Source organism: Anomaloglossus baeobatrachus, chromosome 4, assembly GCF_048569485.1.
Source record: "Anomaloglossus baeobatrachus isolate aAnoBae1 chromosome 4, aAnoBae1.hap1, whole genome shotgun sequence".
Taxonomy (NCBI): Eukaryota; Metazoa; Chordata; class Amphibia; order Anura; family Aromobatidae; genus Anomaloglossus; species Anomaloglossus baeobatrachus.
Window position 1 is genome coordinate 256,894,971 of NC_134356.1, and position 21,340 is coordinate 256,916,310.

Consider the following 21,340-nt stretch of genomic DNA (forward strand, 5'->3'; position numbering starts at 1 on the left):
AAAAACGTTTTGCCCAAGACAGGCCTCTGCCGATGCTTGGGTGTGAATATAGTAGAACCTAGTAAAGGTATGCAGACTAGACCAGGTGGCGGTCCTGCGGACCTGGTCGGCCGACGCCTGATGCGTAATCGCCCAAGAGGTTCCCAGTGCACGGGCAGAGTGCACCTTTACTCCCCGTGGTGGAGCTCTGTCCTTCATCCAATAGGCCTCGGAAATGGTGGAATGGAGCCATCTGTCAGTCGTGGCCTTGGATACCGGCATGCCCCTCTTGGGACCGGATGGAAGGATGCACAGACATCCATCTGACGGAAAGGTGCGGTCCTGGAGATGTAAATTCTGAGGACTCGCAGCAGATCCAGAGTGTGCGGGGCCCTTTCCAGGCTGTGAGAAGGACCAGGACCGGAGGACAGAAAAAACAATCTCCTCATTTGGATGGAAAGGCGAGACCACCTTTGGGCAGAAGGGAGGGATCCGGCCGGAGCACCACCTTGTCCTGGTGGAAGACCAGAAAAGGGGTAAGGACAAAGAGCTGCCAGCTCTGACGTTCTTCTCATAGAAGTGATTTTCTTGAAGCGAACCTCGCACTAGCATTAGAACCCACGGTTCTAGTGAATGACGTGTACGGCGGAGCTAGATGGGTAACTCCCTGGATGAAGGTCTCGATCTGCGGGCGAGAGGCGAGAGTCCTCAAACAGAATTGACAGAGCCAACACTTGACCTTTAGGCATGGCAAGTGCTAGACTCGCATCCAGACCTGACTTGACGGAAGGGAGAAGGGGAGAGAAGAGATGCTGTGTTCTTTAGACCACCGGAGGAAAAACTCTCCCCATGCGGTAGTGGATCCTCGTAGAAGATGGCGTTCAGGCCTTAATCATTGTCTGTATCACCCCTGTCGAAAGGCCTGCCTGAGCCATTACCCAGTATTCAATCGCCAGGCTGTCAAATATAGGACCTCTGAGTTCTGGTAAGAGAGAAGGCCCTGCCACAGAAGATCTGGACGGTGTGGAAGGTGTCACGGATGTCCGCATTGAGCTGAATGAGTTCCGCAAATCATGCTAGTCTGGGTCACTGTGAAGCCAATAGGATGACTGGAAATTCTTCCGCCTTGAGGGTCCTGAGAACTTTCGGGATCAGGGGCAGCAGTGGGAAGAAGCACCGGGTCCTGCGTCGAACCCTAGCGCCAGGTGGTCGCGGTACCCCGCGATGAACCTTGTCACCTGACCGTCGCATTGGGAGGCCACTTGGACCACCTTCGGAGTCCTCCATCTGCCGCAGATCTGGTTTAAGACTTCCCCGTTGAGCGATCATGCGCCTGAAGCGAGGCCTTCCCTGCCAGATAGGTGTCTTGAATGTCCAGCGACGTCAGAACATCGCCGACTTCCGTAGACGCGATCACAGAGCGGAGGGACTCTATGCAAAAGGTTCGAGGTCTCACCGACTTGTTAAGAAGCTTCGGGTAGAGGACGAGACGGACCGAGCCATCCTTGTTGGGGACCACAAGAGGTTGGAATAAAACCCCTGGAAGCATTCTGAGGGAGGGACTGGTACCACGACTCCAGATTGTAGGAGAGACTCTATGGAGAGGAGGAACGTGCGAGCACGTGCGGAAGAGTCTGGAGGTCGAGAACGGAAAAAACATCTCTGTGGCATTGAAGCGAACTCTATTTCGTAGTCTGAGACAAAGATCTTGCTGCCCTAGGCATCTGTATTGAAGGGGAGCCAGACATGCTGGAAGCGGGACAGCAGCCCCCCCCCCCCCCCTCCCACTAGTCTGGCGCTGCTTCACGCAGACCGCGAGTCATTTGGAGCAGCAGCGTTGAGACCTGGAGGCGGACTTCGTGGACTGGTGGGGACGCGAACGCCAGGAGGGATTGGTCTTGAAAGATGGAGCCTTCCTGTCCCTCCGAGGGGAGCGTGTTTACTAAGGTTGATGTGTTCTGGACGCGTTTGGCCGAAATTGGGGGAGAGAGGTACTCTTTCCTCCCGTAGTCTCGGTCCTCAACTGGACTAGCCTATCCCCAAAAGACGTTCCCCTAAGAACGAAAGGGACGTCAGCGACCTTTTAGAGGCCGCATCCGCATTCTAGTTCCCGAGCTAGAGGGCTCGACGGATGGCTATACTGTTGCTACAGGCCCGGTCCGTGCGATTGGCAGACGCCAGGGCTGCGTCTAGAAGGTACTCACCAGTTCCGGAATGACAGAGACGGCATGGAGTCCGCTGTGCAGAGTGTCCGCCCAGGACATCAGCGCCTTTGCCACCCAAACCGAGGCAAAGGCCAGGGAAAAGGATGTGCCCGCTGCCTCAAAGGCAGAAACGGGCCAACCTGTCAATGGTACAGTCCGTGGAGTCGTTGAGAGACGCACTGTTAAGAAGAGGAGGACTGTGTGAGAACTAGACAGGCGGGATACTGGCGGGGCGACCGGGAGTCTGCCCATTCTTTTCGGAGTCCCTCAGAGAAGGGATAATGTAAATTAATGGACTTACCACTGGTAAACACCCTGTCCGGCTGTTGCCTGTGGTTGCTCCGTAATTCAGCGAACTCTGGATGTCCACTGAATGCATTATGGACTCGCTTCGTCCGCTTAAAGGAGACTTGGGTGCTCTGAGAAGCGACGGGGTCCACCTGTACCTTCAGAGTCTGATTCACCGCTTCTACCAGGCTATTCACCCTGCGCTGAACATCAGTCGCCTGCTCGGAATCCAGCAGAGGTGGTACATCTGCCATCACCCGAGAGGTCGGAGGACTCCCGGGAGGAGAGGAGTCTGGACCTGGGGATGCGGGAGAAGCCTGGGAGGACGCTGAAGACGAGACCAGGCGGGTCCGCTTCTGAGCCGTAGCAGAGAACTGTGGGACGGGGCTCATTTCCTCCTAAGGAGGCTGCGCTAGGCCTGTGGAGGGCAGACCGAGTGTCGGGAAGAGACGCAGAGCTTGCGCAATGGTCCAAGAAGCCTGAGCGGGGGAGTCTACGGACTGAAACAGGGATGCCGACCAGTCGGGAGGAGGCGGGAAGCTGGACCCTGCAGGATCGGAGGCTGCGTGGCAGCGCCTGAGGCGTCAGTGTCCTGTGGGCGCTGCGGGTCTGCAGAGCAGCCTGGCCATAGCGGGACATTCTGGCCTAGGGGAAATTCACGAAGGCAAGGGGGACCTGTTTGGATCGGGCGGACCAGGATTATGTAAAAGGTACTCTCGCTGGGGCTGCTAGGCAGGAGACAGGAGAACGACCAAACTGTTGCTTATCAGTGAGAACTAGCTAGTGAGGGTTATCTCCGTAGGAGCAGAGGGTACCCAGGTCCTGTGTGCTGTCTACCAGTCCAGAGAGAGGGATCCAGGTCACACTGAAGCCAGAAGGTAAAAGAACAGCGCTCTGCTGCCTCATACATAGAAAAAGTGGTTGAGACCCCACGGATATATCTAAAGGGGTTGTCTGGTGGTACACATATCAAATTTGTTTGCCAGAGCAGTAGCTTTCTCCAGAGGGCGATTCTGGCATTACAGTTCATGCCCGGTTCTGACTATTTAAACTCCTGGGAAAACTGGATCAGAACCTGGAAGCTATCATTAGAGCAATAAGGGGAGCCCCCAAGGACTCCCAGACCTCTACAAGACACATTTACACTCTGCCTTACATCCACATAAAGTGACAGATAAAAGCTAATCTACCTGTGTAGGAAAGCTTATAGTTCTCAAGACCTCATCATATAAAATGAGGTCATTTCAAAAGTACCTAAAAGCAACTCTGCTAATAGTTAAGCTGGGCTACACAGGCAGACAGGGAGGCAGAATAAGATGGCGATAAGAAGCTGGAGTTGGCTGGGGGAGGAGCCGTGTGAGGGCGGGAAACAGGGCATCCACCGCCCACACTGTGATGCCTGGAGGCTGAGCGGTGGGCGGAACGGCCGGCGAGCCAATAGCGCTGCAGCAGGGGGCGTGGCTGGGACGCAGGGAGACTAGGCCGAGACCGGGGCCTAAATTTTCAGCTGCACGAGGGGGAGAAGGTAGGGGAGAGACGGTCCTACCTGACATCCGCGGCGCCGCTCCAGGGATGGTCCGGTGTGCAGGCAGAGGGCTCTGCACTTGCCTGTGTACAGCGCACACTTGAAGGTAAGGCTGTGGGCTCCAAGGACGCGGGGAGAGGCGTCCGGAGAGGCAGAGAGGTGGACGCCGGGTGGGGGGAGGGAGCTTCTCTGTGACTTTAGGCAGCGATGCGGGTCCCATACGAAAGGTGAAACGCTGCGGAGGTCCAACCTCTGTAGCTTGTCCCTGTGCACCCTTTGGGGTAATACCGCAGGGTGGATCAGGGGTGCCCATGTAGGATCTGCCCCACATGCACTCCTGGGAGTGGTACCACGGGAATGGACGGGGGAGAGGGCCAGACATCTCAAACCTCTGCGACCCTGGGGAGTGGTACCCACAGGGCTGGAGGGAATGAGGGTGAATATAGGCGACACCTGCAGAAACAGAGAAAATGGAGAATGAGGGCGATAAGCGTCGCCGAGAAAAAATGAAAAATACGCAAGAAAAATGTGGCTGAGGGGAGCCGAAATGGCCCACATCAGCCTCCTATGACACTAAGCAAAAAACTGATTTAAGTCCGCCTCCGGCTCAGGGTGTACACTGCTAGGGAGGAGATAACCTTTGTCTAATTAGTGTCAGCCTCCTAGTCACAGCAGCATAACCCACCGTCCTGTGTTCCCTAATGAAATGAAAGAGAAAAAATATTTTCATCTTTAACATTTTAAAAACTACAAAAATGAAAATGGGCCAATGCAAAAGTTTGAACACCCTTGGAGATTTGTGTGCTCAGATAACTTTGACTATCATTTCAGACCTTAATTAGCCTGTTAGGTTTGTGGCTTGTTCATTATCATAGTTAGGAAAAGGCAGGTGATGCAAATTTCACAGCTTTATAAAAACCCAGCTTCCTCTAACCTTGTGCAAATAAAACAACAGCCATGGGTTTTTCAAAGCAGCTGCCTAGCACTCTGAAAATCAAAATGGTGAAGGCCCAGTGGCCCACAAAGCAGAAGACAGCTAGAAGAAAATAGCAACGCGTTTTCAAGTTGCCCTTACCTCAGTTTGAAAAGTAATTCAGAAATGGCACTTACAGAAACAGTGGAGGTCAGGATAAGGTCTGGAAAACCAAGCAAAATTTCTGGGAGAGCTGATCGTAGGATTGCTAGAGTGGCAAATCAGGACCTTCACTTCACTGCAAAAGTCCTTCAGGAAGATTTAGCCGAATCTGGAGTTGTGATACATTGCTCTACTGTTCAGAGACACCTACAGAAAAATGGCCTTGATGAAAGAGTCATCTGAAGAAAACCTCTCCTGCATCCTAACCATAAAATTTAGCATCATAAGTATGCAAAATAACATCTAAACAAGACTGATGTATTTTGGAAACAAGTCGTGTTAACTGATGAGGTTAAAATAGAACTCCTTGGCCACAATGATCAAACCAAATGTTTGGGGAAAAAAAAGAGACAGAATGTCATGACAAGAACATCTCGCCAACCATTAAGCATGGGGGTGGATTAAACATGCTTTGGGTTGTGTTCTTTCCAATGGCACTGGGAGCATTTCACGGGTAGAGGGAAGAATGGATTCAATTAAAGTTTAATAAATTCTTCAAGCAAACATAACACCATCTGTAAAAAAGCTGAAGTTGAAAAGAGGATGACTTCTACAAATGGATAAGGATCCTAAACACAATTCAAAAATCCACATTAGCCTATGTCAAAACGTACAAGCTGAAGGTTTTACAATGGCCCTCACAGTCCCCTAATCTGAACATTATTGAAAATCTGTGGCTAGACCTCAAAAGAGGACCCAGGAATCTTACAGAACAAGAAGACTTTTCCAAGGAAGAAAGCATGAAAATCCCTCAAACAAGAATTGAAAGACTCTTGGCTGGCTACAAAAAACATTTACAAGCTTTGATACTTGCCAAAGGGGGTGCTGCAGAGTACTAACCATGCAGGGTACCCAATATTTTGCATTGGCCAACTTTATTTTTTGTTGTGAATTTAAAAAATGTAAAAAAATATGTATTTTTTTTTGTCTAAAATGCAGAGGATATGTGTTATCCTTAACTTTATGGCTTTTACGGATAATTTCATCTTCAACTTGCTTAATTGTTCAGAATATCAGTAAACTTGACCAGGGGTGCTCAAACTTTTGCATGCCACTGTAGCATGTAGCAGAGCTTAACAAGCTGTCCCCGCTCACACTAGGCTTTCAGTGTACATCTCTATAGCTAGAAGCTGCTAATCACATATACATACACGTACGCACACACGCGCGCACACACACACACACACACAGGAACCTTGGTTTAAGAGTAACTTGGTTTGAGAGCGTTTTGAAAGACAAGCAAAGCTTTCTAAAAATGTGTAACTTGGTTTAAGAGCAATGCTTTGCAATAAGAGCAAATTCTCACCGTGCACACTTCCGGGTCTGTCCTCTCACCAGACTCTGACCTGCTCTGTAGGTAACTTTCTGTACATATGTACTGTATACAGTGTACCATTGTACAGTATATACTATATAGCATGTCTATCAATCTGCATTTGTGGATATGTGGCGCCCCTGAGGCTTCCGTCGCCACAGGTCATTGCACCCCATCCAGCGGTGTGATGCCCCATTCTGGGAGAGGAAGAGAGTGAACTCCGGTCCCCTGGTAAATCCACACTACACCCATTGCTAGGAACACACTGGGACCAGGGAAAGTGGCAGACAACCCTCCCATGCTGCATGCTGGGAGGGGTCGTAAGACCCATCCCTGCTCCTATAGGGTAGAACAGGGCAATTGGGGAGGTGGGAGGAGCCATCTGAGAGCAGACACAGAGAGGAAGGTCAAGTTTAGTCAGTCTACCTCAGGGAGTGAGAGAGTGAGGAGCCAGCATGTAGTTGAAGAAGGAGAACGAGAGAAAGTGGGGAAGGAGGAGGAGGCCTGCTGGAGGCAGGCAAGGAGGAGAAGAAGTAACGGAAAGAAAGCTCCAAGTCAGTCAGGAGCTGAAAGGAAAGAAAGACGCTTCCTTGCGAAGATCCTGGGACTCAGAGGGTCCAGGTGACACCACGCAGAGAACAGAAAGGGTCCCAGGGCCACGGGTAGTCCTAGAGGTACCACGGGTAGTTTTAGAGCTGCGGTGGCCTGCTCCACAAGAACATCGGTGGAGGGATCAAGCTGCAACAGGGGACGGTCCCTAGAAACCGGAGGAGTGCAAAATCATCTCCAAACAGTAAAAACCGAGGCCCAGGGAATGTTGTAAACTCCCCGGGCCACAGCCCACAGCAGTACCCCCAGAAAAGGGATAATCAGCCGACAGGTGACTCCCCAGCCTGGAGGCTGTTGTGGAGGCCAAGCCAGGTTCAACCTACCAAGGCAAGGCTAAGGAAGACAGCAGAAGATAGAGACACTTAAGGGAAGGGTACCGGCTTTTACTCTCTGAATCACCCAGAAATGGCGGAGGTCCCTGACAGTGGTCCCAGCAGTCCACTGGTCCCTGCAAGACTGTGACAAGAATTGTGAGTAAAGAACTTGAAACTGTACCCTTGAAGTGGCCTCTGTTATTTCAGCTGCATAGACACTCACAAGCACCAACTGTGCCCCGGGGCATTGCTCCACCTGTGGGGAGTAGTACCACCACTGCTGCCATATCATCCCCCGGAGGCCTCATACAGCAGCGGCGGCTTATTAGCCGCATACCACAGGTGGCGTCACGAACACAAACTTTATTCACCAAGCCACATATTCTACTGACACCCACCAGGGCCACGGAGCCGGGCCCAGCCACCACTGACTACCACCGGACTAGTCCGGCCCGGCACCGGGTGTCCCATAGCCCTGGGGTGGGCGAGTCAGATACAGTATTGTACTTTCTTTCTGCTATAGCTTGTACTGTAATCTAATTGCCTGCACAGTTTTCCTACCCCACATTTGGCTTCTTTCTGCCCTTATTTTGGGGAGAATAGATTTGGGGTGTGTTTTTTGTGTATTGTACTAGAATAAAGCTTGGCATATTTATACATAATTTTTTCCTCTCTATAGTGTACCTCCCGCACACCAACACTTCTATTGTAAGTGAACGTGCATTTTAATTTGTTAGATATACCTTTACTGTGTATTGTGTATCAGTGTACTGTAATAATTTTATATGAATACAGTACATTATTTTGTATTACTGCAATAAATTTATATAAATACAGTAAATATTTTTAGGTTGTGGAACAAATTGTCTGTGTTTCAATTATTTCCTACTTCGCTTTCATATAAGAGTAACTTGGTTTAAGAGCAGACTCTGAGAACGAATTATGCTTGTAGTCAAAGGTTCTATTGTAATACACACACACACACACACACACACACACACACACACACACACACACACACACACACACACACACACACACACACACACACACACACACACGTTACATGTCTGCTGATCAGCACGCATGTGCAGTTAACAGGTGAGGGTGGATAGGAGATCCACCCGCACCTTTTAACCCCTTGGATGGTGCTGTCAAACTCGGACAGCACGAACTAATGCGCTCTGGCAGGGAGCGCGCCGTTCACCACCGCTCTGAAAAGCACAAGAGATCAGATAGTGCAGGCATAAAGCCCCCTAGGGGGACTAGTAAATTCAATTTAAAAAAAAAAAAAAAGTTTTACAAAAAAAAACACCAAAAACTAAAAAGAGTTTAAATCCCCCTTTTGCCCCATTGAAAATAAAAACAATTAAAAAAAATAAACATATTTGGTTAGGGAGAGTTTAGAAATGCCCGAGTGATCAAAATATAAAATCAATTCATCTGATCTGTACATGCCGTGGCACGGAAAAAAAAAAAAAAAAAAATGCCAGAATTACATTTTTTGGGTCACTGCAATATTGCAATAAATGCAATAACAGGGTATCAAAATATCGCATCTATCCAAAAATGGTATAATTAAAAATGTCAGCTCAAGACACAAAAAATAAGCAGTCTCCGAGTGCCAGATCCTGAAAAATGAGAACGCTACGGGTCTCAGAAAATGGTGACAAAATGACAAAAACTCTTTTTTTTTTTTTTTTTTTTTACAAAACTTCTGAATTTTTTTTTTCACCCCTTAGATAAAAGTAAAACTATACATGTTTGGTATCTACTAACTCGTACTGACCTGGGGAATCATCTTACATGATCAGTTTTACCATATAGTAAAACACAGTAAATTAAAATAACGCCCCCAAAAATTGTTGTTTAATTGCCCTTTTTTGCAATTTTACCGCACTTGTTTTTTTTTTTCCTGTTTTCCAGGACAATATGGGGCAGAATGAATGATGTCATTACAAAGTAAAACTCGTCCCACAAAAAACAAGCACTCATGGCTATGTTGGTGGAAAAATAAAAAAAGTTAGGGCTCTTGGAAGAGGGGGAAAAAAAATGAAAACGAAAAAAACAAAAAAAAAAACAATGGAAAATTGCCCCTTAAGGTTACGTGATTTTTCTAATCCAATTAAACCAGAAGACCACAAGTTTCCGCTTTCTCTACATTTTGTTGGCATGTACCTTACTAATCTTTTTAATACAGTGTGTGCGTATAAGGCTAAGTTCACATTTCCGTTGTTTTGCATCAGTCACATGTTCATGTCATGAGTTCGGGGGGCGGAGCTGAGGATGTCAGTGCCGCGGTCTGCATGGCTGGGGACAGGTAGGAGAGAGTGTGTGTGTGTGTGTGTGTACATGCGGAGTGCGGGAGGGGGTGGAGCGCGAGGGGGCGAAGCCGAGCGGGGCCGTGGAGCAGAGGACGTCAGTGCCGCGGGGACTGCAGGGCTGGGGACAAGTGTGTGTGTGTGTGTGTGTGTGTGTGTTTGTGTGTGTGTGTGTGTACATGCTGAATGCGGGAGGGGGCGGAGCCGAGTGGTGAAGTATCAGCCTCCTTGCACACTGTATCCAGAGTAAATATCGGGTAACTAAAAGCAAAGCAATTTTTGCTTGGTTACCCGATATTTATCTTGGTTACCAGCATACACCGCTTAGCGCGGGCTCCCTGCACCCGTAACCACTGTATTATATCAGGTAACTAACCAAAGCGCATTGCTTGGTTACCCAATGTTTATCCTGGTTACGGGGACAGGGAGCCAGAGAGAGCATGCGCAGCAAAATCCTACGGATCGCGCTGCTCAAAAAACGTTACAGGCTACGTTGCTCACGCCCGGCGGTCAGTTAAAAAATGACTGACCGCGACGCAGCGGATGCAACGCAGCATCATCAGTCGCAATCCGTCACTATTAGAAGTCTATGGGGAAAAACAGGATTCCTGCAAAATATTTTGCAGGATACCGTAATTCCTCTAGGCGACGGATTGTGACTGATGCAAAAAAACGGAAGTGTGAACTTAGCCTAAATTGTCAACACTGTAACAATATCTATTTTTCTCCCATTAGTAGTAGTTGTGCTGCTCGGCTGAGAACTGCGGTAAAGATCACAATGAGATCACATTAGAATATTAACAGATCAGTCGAATTTCATACAAAAAACTGGATGATTAGAGGTCATCCGAGTCTATTATATCCATTTGGCATTCATCTTTGTACATCAATAAAATTTACAGGACTAGGAAAAGGCAATCTGTCACCAGATCAGAGCAGCATAATGCATAGACAGAGATCGCGAGTCCAACGATGTGTCACTTAAGGCCCCTTTACACACTGCAACATCGCTAGCGATATCGCAGTAACGTCACCGGTTTTGTGACGTAATAGCAACCTCCCCAGCGACATTGCAGTGTGTGAAACACATCAGCGACCTGGCCCCTGCTGTGAGGTCGCTGATCGCTACAAATCATTCAGGAACATTTTTTGGTCCTTTGTTTCCCGCTGCGCAGCATGCATCGGTCTGTTTGACACCGTTACAACGACATAGTTAGCGACTTAGAACCCAGCCCGTAGGCGTGCTATAGCGTTCCATTTCCCGCCCCCTTACCTCCGATTGGTGGTTGCTGTTGCGTTCTGATTGGGCGGCTTTCACTGAAAAGGCAACTTAGCCGCACAGAGAACTCTACAAAGATCCGCTAAGCAACAGAAGCTCAGGAACAAAGGATATACAAGTGCGACTTTTGCCAATCTTTCCAAGCTCGGGGTCGCCAATAAGAACACTCTAGCGATCACCAATCGGAGCTGAGGGGGGCGTGTAAAAAGGACACATAGGTGGCTTCAGCGCCAAACACCACGCCCCTAACATAGGTGTGAGTCGTCAAATAGCTGCTCTGTGACGCGTCCCCAACGACCAGCGAGGTCGTTCTGCAGGTCCATATCGCTGCTGCGTCGTTGGCCAGATCTTCCTGTTTGACAGCTCACCAGCAACTGTTTAGAGACTTTAGGGAGGTCGCTATTACGTCACAAAACCAGTGACGTTACAGTGATATCGCTAGCGATGTTACAGTGTGTAAAGGGGCCTTTACTAGCTTCCATGCTGTAGCTTTGATAAACTCACTTTTTATCAGCAGTAGATCATTAGAGGACTAGTAAACCTACTGCCAGGTAGTACAGCATATTCATAAGCTCTGCTGCCACCACTGATTTGACAGCTATGTACACTGTGCATAGGCAGAAAAAAACTGTAGATTAATGGTGTGGATGGAATAATACAGAGCTCAACATTCAGAAAACTGCTAGATCTGCAGAAGATAAAATAGCTTTACATCAAAATTATAGCAAGCAGCCTGGTAAGTGACACATCACTGGAATCTTTTTTTTACATCATGCTGCACTTGAATGAGCTTGAGTAGCAAAAATCTGGTGACAGATTGCCTTTAATAATGGCAATGTATCCATAAAATCGGGTGCAATATGGATGATGGCAAAGAACAATAACCTAAAGTTAGGGAAATCTGGTGGGTCATTATTGGTCAATGGGGTCTGTCACAGTGTAATTGTCAATTGCCGTAAAAACTGAAGCCCTGATTCAGGCTGAACAGAGACGAGCTGTTACTTACAATGTACAGTGGAAACTTTAATATTGCTGAGGACTAACACAATACAGTTTACTGCATGAGTGGAAATCGGTGACTGGTACATTACCTCAATGGAGGGGCCACTGCTTCTGTGGAAGTGGGAAGACCGCGGATAAATGTCATTCAAATGAGGGGGCTCTTCAGGAAACAGCCTCTTCTGATGGATTTTAGTCATTTCTTTATTTTCAAATTGGTCAAAATTGGTTTTCCAGACTAAAACCTAAAAAACACACACAATAAAAAATTAAAAAAAAAATAAATACCGTATGTTTCGGTTTATAAGACGCACCGGATTATTATTATTTATTATTATAGCGCCATCAATTCCATGGCGCTTTACATGTGAAAGGGGTATACATAATAGGGACAAGTACAATAATCATAAACAATACAGGGCACAGACTGGTACAGGAGGAGAGAGGTCCCTGCCCGCGAGGGCTCACAGTCTACAAGGGATAGGTGAGGATACAGTAGGTTAGGGTAGAGCTGATTGTGCGGCGCTGTTATAAAATGTAACCCAAATTTAGAAAGAAAAAAAAGGGGGGGTGGTCAGTCTTATAATCCAGTGGTGTCTTACCAGAGGGGGGTGGCAGCAGTGGTGGAGCGGGAACACAGGAGGCAGTGGCGGTGGTGGAGCAGGGCAATGCTGTAGGCGGTGCAGCTGACGGGTGTCCCAGATGCTTTCCCAGAAACTATCGGTGGTGGTGGCTGTGCTGGGGCGGCGGCGGCTGAGCAGGGCTGTGGGAGGTGAGGGATTCAAATGATGTCAGCAGGAGCATGCGCAGACAGAGCCCTCAGCTCAATGAAAAGCAAAGATCTCATCTGCGCATGCGTCATCTCCAGGCACCATTTTCCTTATGTCGGCTGCTGGGACATCAGTGGGCCAGAGGAAGTAGCGCATGCGCAGATGAGATCTTGAGCCGAGAGCTCCATCTGCGCACGTGCCGGCTCCGAGCGAGATAGTTTGAAGCCCTCCCAGCCTCTGCAGACCCAGCCCAGCCTATGCAGACCCGGCACTGCCACCGCAGACCCGGCACAGCCGCCGCAGCATTGCCCCTGCCTCCTGCTATCACTCTCCACCACCCCCTGATAAGCTACATTCAGATTTTAAGACACACTCCTCACTTTCCTCTCAATTTTTTGGAAGGAAAAAGAGCGTCTTATAATGTGAAAAGTACGATAAATAAAACAACTCATATGTGTCATATTTCGGACACTGTTACAGTATTTACTTAAAAGGAACCTGTCACATGGAAAAATGCTATAAACCTGCAGATATGGGGGAAACCTGCAGGTTAAATGTATACTGAATCTGTCTGGCACATGCACAGTAAACCCCGCTGTCGGGAGGAAATGAACTGTAATCATCCCGACAGTGTTCTGCATTCAGTAACGGGGCGGCGCCGGCGTGCTTTCAGTCATTGCTCTGTGCCAGCATCAAAGTTAGGGAGCCAGCACATGACGTATCAGTACCTTTTATGTCTGTAAAGGGTTAGTGTATTCCACATAGCAGCACTTACTACATTTGGGACAAGCAACAACAAGTCCACTGTGGATATTATTTAAGGGTACGTTCCCATAACCAGTGTTAGGCCCTGTGCGCACACTGCGTTTTTACCAATTTTTTTTTTTGCGTTTTTGCTGCAGAAATTTCTTGAGAAAATGGTTGTACCTTTCTGCAGACATTCCCCAGCAAAACCTATGGAAAAAAAAATAGCTGTGCGCACACTGCGTTTTTTTTCTCAAGAACATTCTTTCTGCAGAATTTCTTGAGAAAAAGAATGAGCATGTCACTTTTCTGCAGGTACCTGCGTTTTTTGCCATAGATAATGGTAAAAAAACGCAGGGACCAACCCGCGTGAAAAAAAAAAAACCCACAAAAAACGCACAAAATCGCGGTAAGAACGCATGCGGTTTTTGGTGCGTTTTTTTACCGCAAGTGCGCTAATCTTTCAGACTCAAGAAATTTCTTGATAAAAATCCTTTTTCTAGTGGGAACAGAGCCTTACTCACTTTTTTTGATGCTGCGTATTTTCACTACGTTTTACAGTACGAGCACAGTGGATGAGATTAATAGAAATCTAATGTCCACTGTGTTTCCTTTTTACGCTGTAAAAACTCATATGCGGAGCGTTTTTCTCTTGCGGAAAACGCTTAGTTTTCCGTGCAGAGTTTCCCCATAGACTGGAATTAGATACGGAAAAATCGCAGGTAAAAAGGCACACAGACAAAAAAAAACAGTGTCAAAAACACAATGAAAAAAAATGCAAGTACACCAAGGTGCGGAGATTGTGCCGAAAGTCTGCAGCGTCAACAACTCGACTGATCCTGATAGTGGAAACGCAGGCTAATGCAAAAAGGGAACAATGCTAATTAGTCCAAATGCAGTGAAATAATGTTCTATCCACAATGACAGAGCAACAAATGGTATAAAAATAAAGCTATTGCTTAGTGGTAAAGCACATCAGTGGTGAGAATATCTCAATTACATTTATTTTCAGTGCATAGATTTCTATGGAAAAATTGCTAACATGGTTTAAATGATAGTCCGGTCGTCTTACATGACACGCTATTAGGATTCAGCATGCTAGACGTCGTCCTTAGTTTTATACTTGGCCGAGATATGCCTTTTTATGGAATCTGTCACTAGGATTATACACCTAAGAGCAGCATCGTGTAGTGGTCGGAGACCCTGGTTCCAGTGAAGTGTCACTTACTGGGCTGCTGGTTAAAGTTTTGAAATAAGAAAAATACTAATACAAGTACTAGTGATCCATCCGCGCAAACAGATTTATACTTTGGGAAAAATGTATTCAAGAAAAAAATGGTTTTCTACCATATAAAATAAACCGCACTTATTAATAGGATTAAAAAATCAGTGATATTATTGATTACAAATTAATACATGTGTATACAAATTATTTAAAAAACAATTGTTACTTATAGCAATAAAATAGAATTATTGCACACTAGAAGTTGCCCCGGCCGGTGGCTAACTGGTCAATAAATGTTTAAAAATTATATTCAAAAATATATATGAGATCAATTGATAGTCCACCAAAAAATAAGACGTAACTTCAATGGATTGTCAATATCCTTCTCGTGTGATAGAGCGCACGTTCTGAGTCAATTCAATGGATAAGGTGTATATAAGCGCTTACCCTGGACAATGCGATGACTTCCGTGTCCCTGCTGCTGTTTATCCCGTATGTCCCACACTCTACGGAGTAAAGACCTCCTGGAGTGTGGGGCATACGGGATAAACAGCAGCAGGGACACGGAAATCATCGCATTGTCCAGGGTAAACATTTATTGACCAGTTAGCCACCGGCCGGGGCAACTTCTAGTTTTTTTCTTAAGGCCCCGTCTCACTAAGCAACATTGCTAGCAACATCGCTGCTAATGAACAACTTTTGTGACGTTGCTAGCGATGTTGCTGTGTGTGACATCCAGCAACAACCTGGCCCCTGCTGTGAGGTCGTTGGTTGTTGCTGAATGTCCTGGGCCATTTTTTAGTTGTTGCTGTCCCGCTGTGAAGCACAGATCGCTGTGTGTGACAGCGAGACAGCAACAACTAAATGTGCAGGCAGCAGGAGCCGGCTTCTGCGGAGGCTGGTAACCAATGTAAACATCGGGTAACCAAGAAGCCCTGTCCTTGGTTACCCGATATTTACCTTTGTTACCAGCCTCCGCCGCTCTCACTGTCAGTGCCGGCTCCTGCTTCTTGCACATGTAGCTACAGCACACATCGGGTAATTAACCCGATGTGTGCTGTAAATAGGAGAGCAGGGAGCCAGCGCTAAGCATTGTGCGCTGCTCCCTGCTCTGTGCACATTTAGCTGCAGCACACATCGGGTTAATTAACCCGATGTGTGCTGTAAATAGGAGAGCAGGGAGCCAGCGCTAAGCGGTGTGCGCTGCTCCCTGCTCTCTGCACGTGTAGCTGCGTGCGCTGGTAACCAAGGTAAATATCGGGTTGGTTACCCGATATTTACCTTAGTTACCAAGCGCAGCATTTTCCATGCGGCGCTGCTGGCTGGGGGCTGGGACACTGGTTGCTGGTGAGCTCACCAGCAACTCGTGTAGCCATGCTCCAGCGATCCCTGCCAGGTCAGGTTGCTGGTGGGATCGCTGGAGCATCGCAGTGTGACATCTCACCAGCAACCTCCTAGCAACTTACCAGCGATCCCTATCAGGTTTGATCGTTGTTGGGATCGCTGGTAAGTTGTTTAGTGTGACTGGGCCTTTATTGTTTATTTTTTGGGTAATAGAGGAGTTTTGCCCTCATTCAAGCAGCAACAGATAATTAGGGACTCTAGCGCTGGTTGTATCTGTATATCTTATACAGATTTTTTTAGTTCCTGGATAAAGTTTTGAAATAATCCCTGCTTTAACTGCAGCAGATCTAGCAGTTGTCTGAATGCTGAGCTCTGTGTAACCGCACCCACACCATTGTCATTTTATCATAACTACAGCAAGCAGCCCAGTAAGGGGTTACTTCTCACATAACGAGATCGCTGCTGAGTCACAGGTTTTGTGACATATCAGTGATCTCATTAGCGATCTCGCTGTGTATGACACTAAGCAGCGACCTGGCCCCTGCTGTGAAATCGCTGATTGTTACACACTGTTCTGGTTTATTTTCTTCAAAGCCGATGTCCTGCTGGGCAGGATGCATCGCTGTGTTTGACACCTACCAACAACCTCCTAACACGGTCCCAATGCCCGCCGAGGTCGTTCTACAGGTCGCTCATCGGTACTGAGTCGTTGGTAAGGTCTGACTGTGTGACATCTCACCAGCGACTTACCAGCGATCCCTATCAGGTCTTATCGTTGTTGGGATCGCTGGTAAGTCGTTGTGTGTGACTGGGCCTAAAGTGACAATTCATAGGAATCAGGTTCTCTGTCTACACAATAGTGCTGAAAGCTTCCATGGTAACCAGCTGCAGACAGATTAAATCTAAGACCTAAGCACTTGTCTTCTAGCATATCACTGGGCACATACATAGTGAATATTCAGATAACAGCTCTATCATACACTCATTCTACATGTACTGTATGGCAGACCTGTGCATCAGTCCCTCCGGTGGCAAATTGCTCTCCATCTCTTGAAAAAGCCACAGACAAAACAGGGCCCTGCAGATAAAAAACAAAGATTTCAATGTTTCCAGTTTTCTTTTAGGGACGCATCCACTTAACGTACATGTATGTGATTGCATGTGTGGAGGAGGCCCAGGAGCTGAACTCTCCACACATAGGAGATACCTGGTCTACTTCTAACAGACGAGGCTGGAGATCAGCTCTGACAGCGGCATTTAGAAGGATGCATGCGGCTGCGAGCACTTCTAGAGAACCTGACAGCAGGATTTAGCACTATAATGTAAAAAATGGCCACAGTGGTGCTGTAATGCTAATTAAATGGATACCTGCAGTGAAGAAATCCGTTTGGTTGCTCAATAATCTTCCTATAAAGATTTCATGATCTTATCATCCGTGCCTCGGAGCAGGAGTTTGGAGTAGGGTCATCATCTTCTTCTTCTCCACCCCTTTCGCCTTCCTCCTCCATTTCTTCTACAGGTCACTGATTATTCAGTGACCTGTCTCCTTTTTGAAATTCTGCACCGCCACGATTGCGGTAGAAAGCATGCGCAGTGTGACTGCGGGCAGAATGTAGGTGATTAATAAAATTGCAGTGGATGCGCACACCAACATTTCATCTCAATGACCTTTTAATTAAGCCAAAATCTCAATCCGCACATGCGTGATATCTGGTGCCATTTTACTGAAGAATATCACTTTGCTCGGTCTTCAATAAAATTTTGCCGGATGTGCAGATTGAGATTTTGGGTTAATGAAGAGGTAATTGAGCTGAAATCTTTGTCTGCGCATGCACCGCACCAGGTACCATGTTATTGATGACCCGCAGAGTCACACTGCGCATGCGCTGCCCACTGCAGTCTTGGCGGCAGCACGGCATTTCAAAAAGGAGGCAAAAGAAACAGAGGAGGCAGGCAGAGAAGAATAAGACTCTACGTCCGCCCTCCCAAATCCTGCAATGATGCACAAATTACATCATTGTGAAAACTTTAGAGGTTTAGATTATTCAGCAAGCAAACATCAGGTTCCTTCACTGCAGGTATCCATTTAATCACCATCACAGCACCTTTATGGCCAGGTATTATTTACTTTAAAGTAATACCGTATTTTTCGGACTATAAGACGCACTTTTTTTCTCCCCAAATGTTGGGGGAAAGTGGGGGGTGCGTCTTATAGTCTGAATGTAGGGCTGCGGGGAATGAGGGTGCTGTGGTGGAGCGGGTCATTGGCGGCATGCGCAGGCTGTAGCAGCGCCTACCGTGACCACGTGGGCCCGCTCATTTCATATGCATGCCCATCCTCCCACCCATCATCTCTCAGCACTGAAGCCGGCACTGACAGGTGGCCGGGATGATGTGCGGGGGAGCCGGCCTGCGTGATCACGCCTGGCAACTACTGCCTGGAGTGATCATGTGTGGCTATATTCACTGCTCCCCACGCATCATCATCAGCGCGGGGCGCAGTGAATAAGTATTCTCACCCGTCACCGTTGAATGCAGCATCGCAGTGTCCTCCTGTCTGGAGGCCGCTGCTGTGTGTGGAGTTCAATAGGATACGGCACTTCTACCTAAAAATAATTGATAGGGTGCTCAGGTAGGTTTCCGAACCATATATAGCAAAATATAAACAAGGCACTCTTCGATCCAGTGAAAAAATATTATTTATTTTTTATTAAATACTCAGTGTAGTTAGACGTTGCGGCCTACACATGGCCTTCATCGGTAACTAGTACCTAAGTTGAGGAGGAATAGATTATGGTATGTTGTTGCTGTCAGTGCTAAAGGGAACACTAAGAAATGTAACTTGCAATATCTCACTGCTAAAATGTGCAGTTGTGGGAACGTAGGCAAGTAATCAGCTATGTTTTCACATTAAAGAATTATGCAGTTGTACTAGCGCAAATGAGTGTTCAGCTTGTACTCAGAGACTTGTCACTGCTGCATTATGTGGTTGAAAATAGCGCTATTCAGGGAGCTTCTGTGATAACAGCCTGCGAGTAGCAGTATCCACTGCTGTATGTCAGCCTGACAGTATCCAGTCAGTAGTGGATACTGCTACTCGCAGGCTGTTATCACAGAAGCTCCCTGAATAGCGCTATTTTCAACCACATAATGCAGCAGTGACAAGTCTCTGAGTACAAGCTGAACACTCATTTGCGCTAGTACAACTGCATAATTCTTTAATGTGAAAACATAGCCGATTACTTGCCTACGTTCCCACAACTACACATTTTAGCAGTGAGATATTGCAAGTTACATTTATTAGTGTTCCCTTTAGCACTGATGGCAACAACATACCATAATCTATTCCTCCTCAACTCAGGTGCTAGTTACTGATGAAGGCCATGTGTGGGCCGCAACATCTACCTACACTGAGTATTTAATAAAAAATAAATAATATTGCCATAGGATACAGGCCATATACCAGGATGGGGTATATAGCAGGATGGGGGTATATAGCAGGATGGGGGGTATATAGCAGGATGGGGGGTATATAGCAGGATGGGGGGTCTATAGCAGGATGGCGCTATGTAGCAGGATGGGGGCTACACCAAGATGGGGGACATTATATATATATATATATTATATATATTATATATATTATATATATACATACACACACACACACACAAGGATGGGGATTGTATACAAGGCAGGAGGATTATTACCAGCATGGGGTACCTTAGTAGAGAATTTGGGGATATTACCCCCATAACAGTGTCAGCAGCTGCCCCATAACAGTGTGTCATCATTACCACATTTTTTGCTTAAAATGTTATTTTCCTCCTCTAAAACCAGGGTGCGTCTTATGGTTCAGTGCCTCTTATAGTCCGAAAAATACGGTACATTTTAAGTGTTCAAATTACCCCTTCCCTCCCCATTAAAATGAAAGAAATTACAAAAATAAAAATGTAAACATTTATTTGTTATGAACAGAAAAAAGCTAGATTTTGCAAAATATAAAATGAATTAACCAAATCAGAAAAGCTATAAATGAAGAAAAAAAAATCAAAATGCCAGAAATGTGTTGTCATTATTACAACTTAAAAAAAGTGCAATATAAATAGCTGAAAACATACGGTGGTGCATAGCCCAAAATGGTAGTAACCGAACAGCTAGTCGTGTAAAAAGCCACTCACAGCTTAATCAATGCAAAAACAAAAAATGTTATGAAATTCGGAGTTTGATGAAACATTTTTTTTATTTTTTTTTTACACAAAACTGAATGCAAGCTTGGTATGGCCGTAATTATACGGACCTGGAGAACCAGGAGTCAGAGTAACGTTTACCACAGTATGTATGGCTGGTCATGAAAGATAATCGGTACCTGGTGCCCATGAAGTGTGTACAGGAGTCTTCCCTCCAGCAGGTCCAGCACTTTCACAGTACCATCATTAGATGCAGAGAGCAGGAAGTTTCCGGATGGGTGGAATGACAGACCGTTCACCCCGGCACTATGGACTGAGAAACATTTACACCGTTATATTATAAAACATTGGCTCCATACCTGAAGAAGAGCACTTCTACCCCACCAAAATGGTCATATTAAAGGGAATGCGTCACCAGATTTGTGCCAGCGTATGTGAGGGCCATCCGTGTGCTGTAGGTGTTCTTCACTTACCCATAGACCTGTAATGGCCCTTGTCATCCATGCTGCTGTAAAAAATGGACAGGTCTCTATGTGAGCAGCCTCATAGGTTATAATGGGTATGCAGGGTGGATAAAAATCAATGTTTTTTTTTTTTTTAAAAATAAAAAAAAAAAATCAGATTTTTTTTATTTAAAATCGGATTTTTTTCAATAAACTGGTTTTTGAGAAAATATTTTACCATCCAAAGGTTCTTCCATCATGAGATAAAGCGGAGTTGTTTAACTCAGTAGAATAAAGGCTGTATATGTGTAACATTCACAATGCCATGCTCTTCCAGAGGTTTCTGTAGGATTAGTGGGCAGTTTCTCTCCTATATTATCACAGACGCTTGCTTTACTTACGCAGTTCTTAAAACTGAATTTGACTCCGCAGAGGTCCCAGCCTCTTCTTCACGGCAAAAATATTACAACATGAACAGAGTTGAGAAAAAGACCTTAATCCTATTGTTCTACAAACCTATGAATACAGAATCAACCCCTTCAGTGCCAAGTCCAAGAAGTTAGACGATCTGTTTCTGATTGTTTGGAGTGGAATAGATCTGCACAACACAAGAAGAATGTGAATCTAAGTGTGAGGAGGAGGAAGGGCAAGCAGACAAG

General features: G+C 46.5%; 1 protein-coding gene across 1 annotated transcript in view; it reads right to left on the bottom strand.

The window, feature by feature from the left end:
• POC1B (POC1 centriolar protein B) overlaps positions 1–21,340 on the bottom strand; it is a 178,355-nt gene that overhangs the window by 84,959 nt on the left and 72,056 nt on the right. The window contains exons 7-9 of the mRNA XM_075344790.1: positions 20,418–20,551; positions 17,061–17,129; positions 12,061–12,213 (exon numbers count right to left, since the gene is read on the bottom strand). Coding sequence (XP_075200905.1) covers positions 12,061–12,213; positions 17,061–17,129; positions 20,418–20,551 — 356 coding nt within the window. The remainder of the gene's footprint in view (positions 1–12,060; positions 12,214–17,060; positions 17,130–20,417; positions 20,552–21,340) is intronic.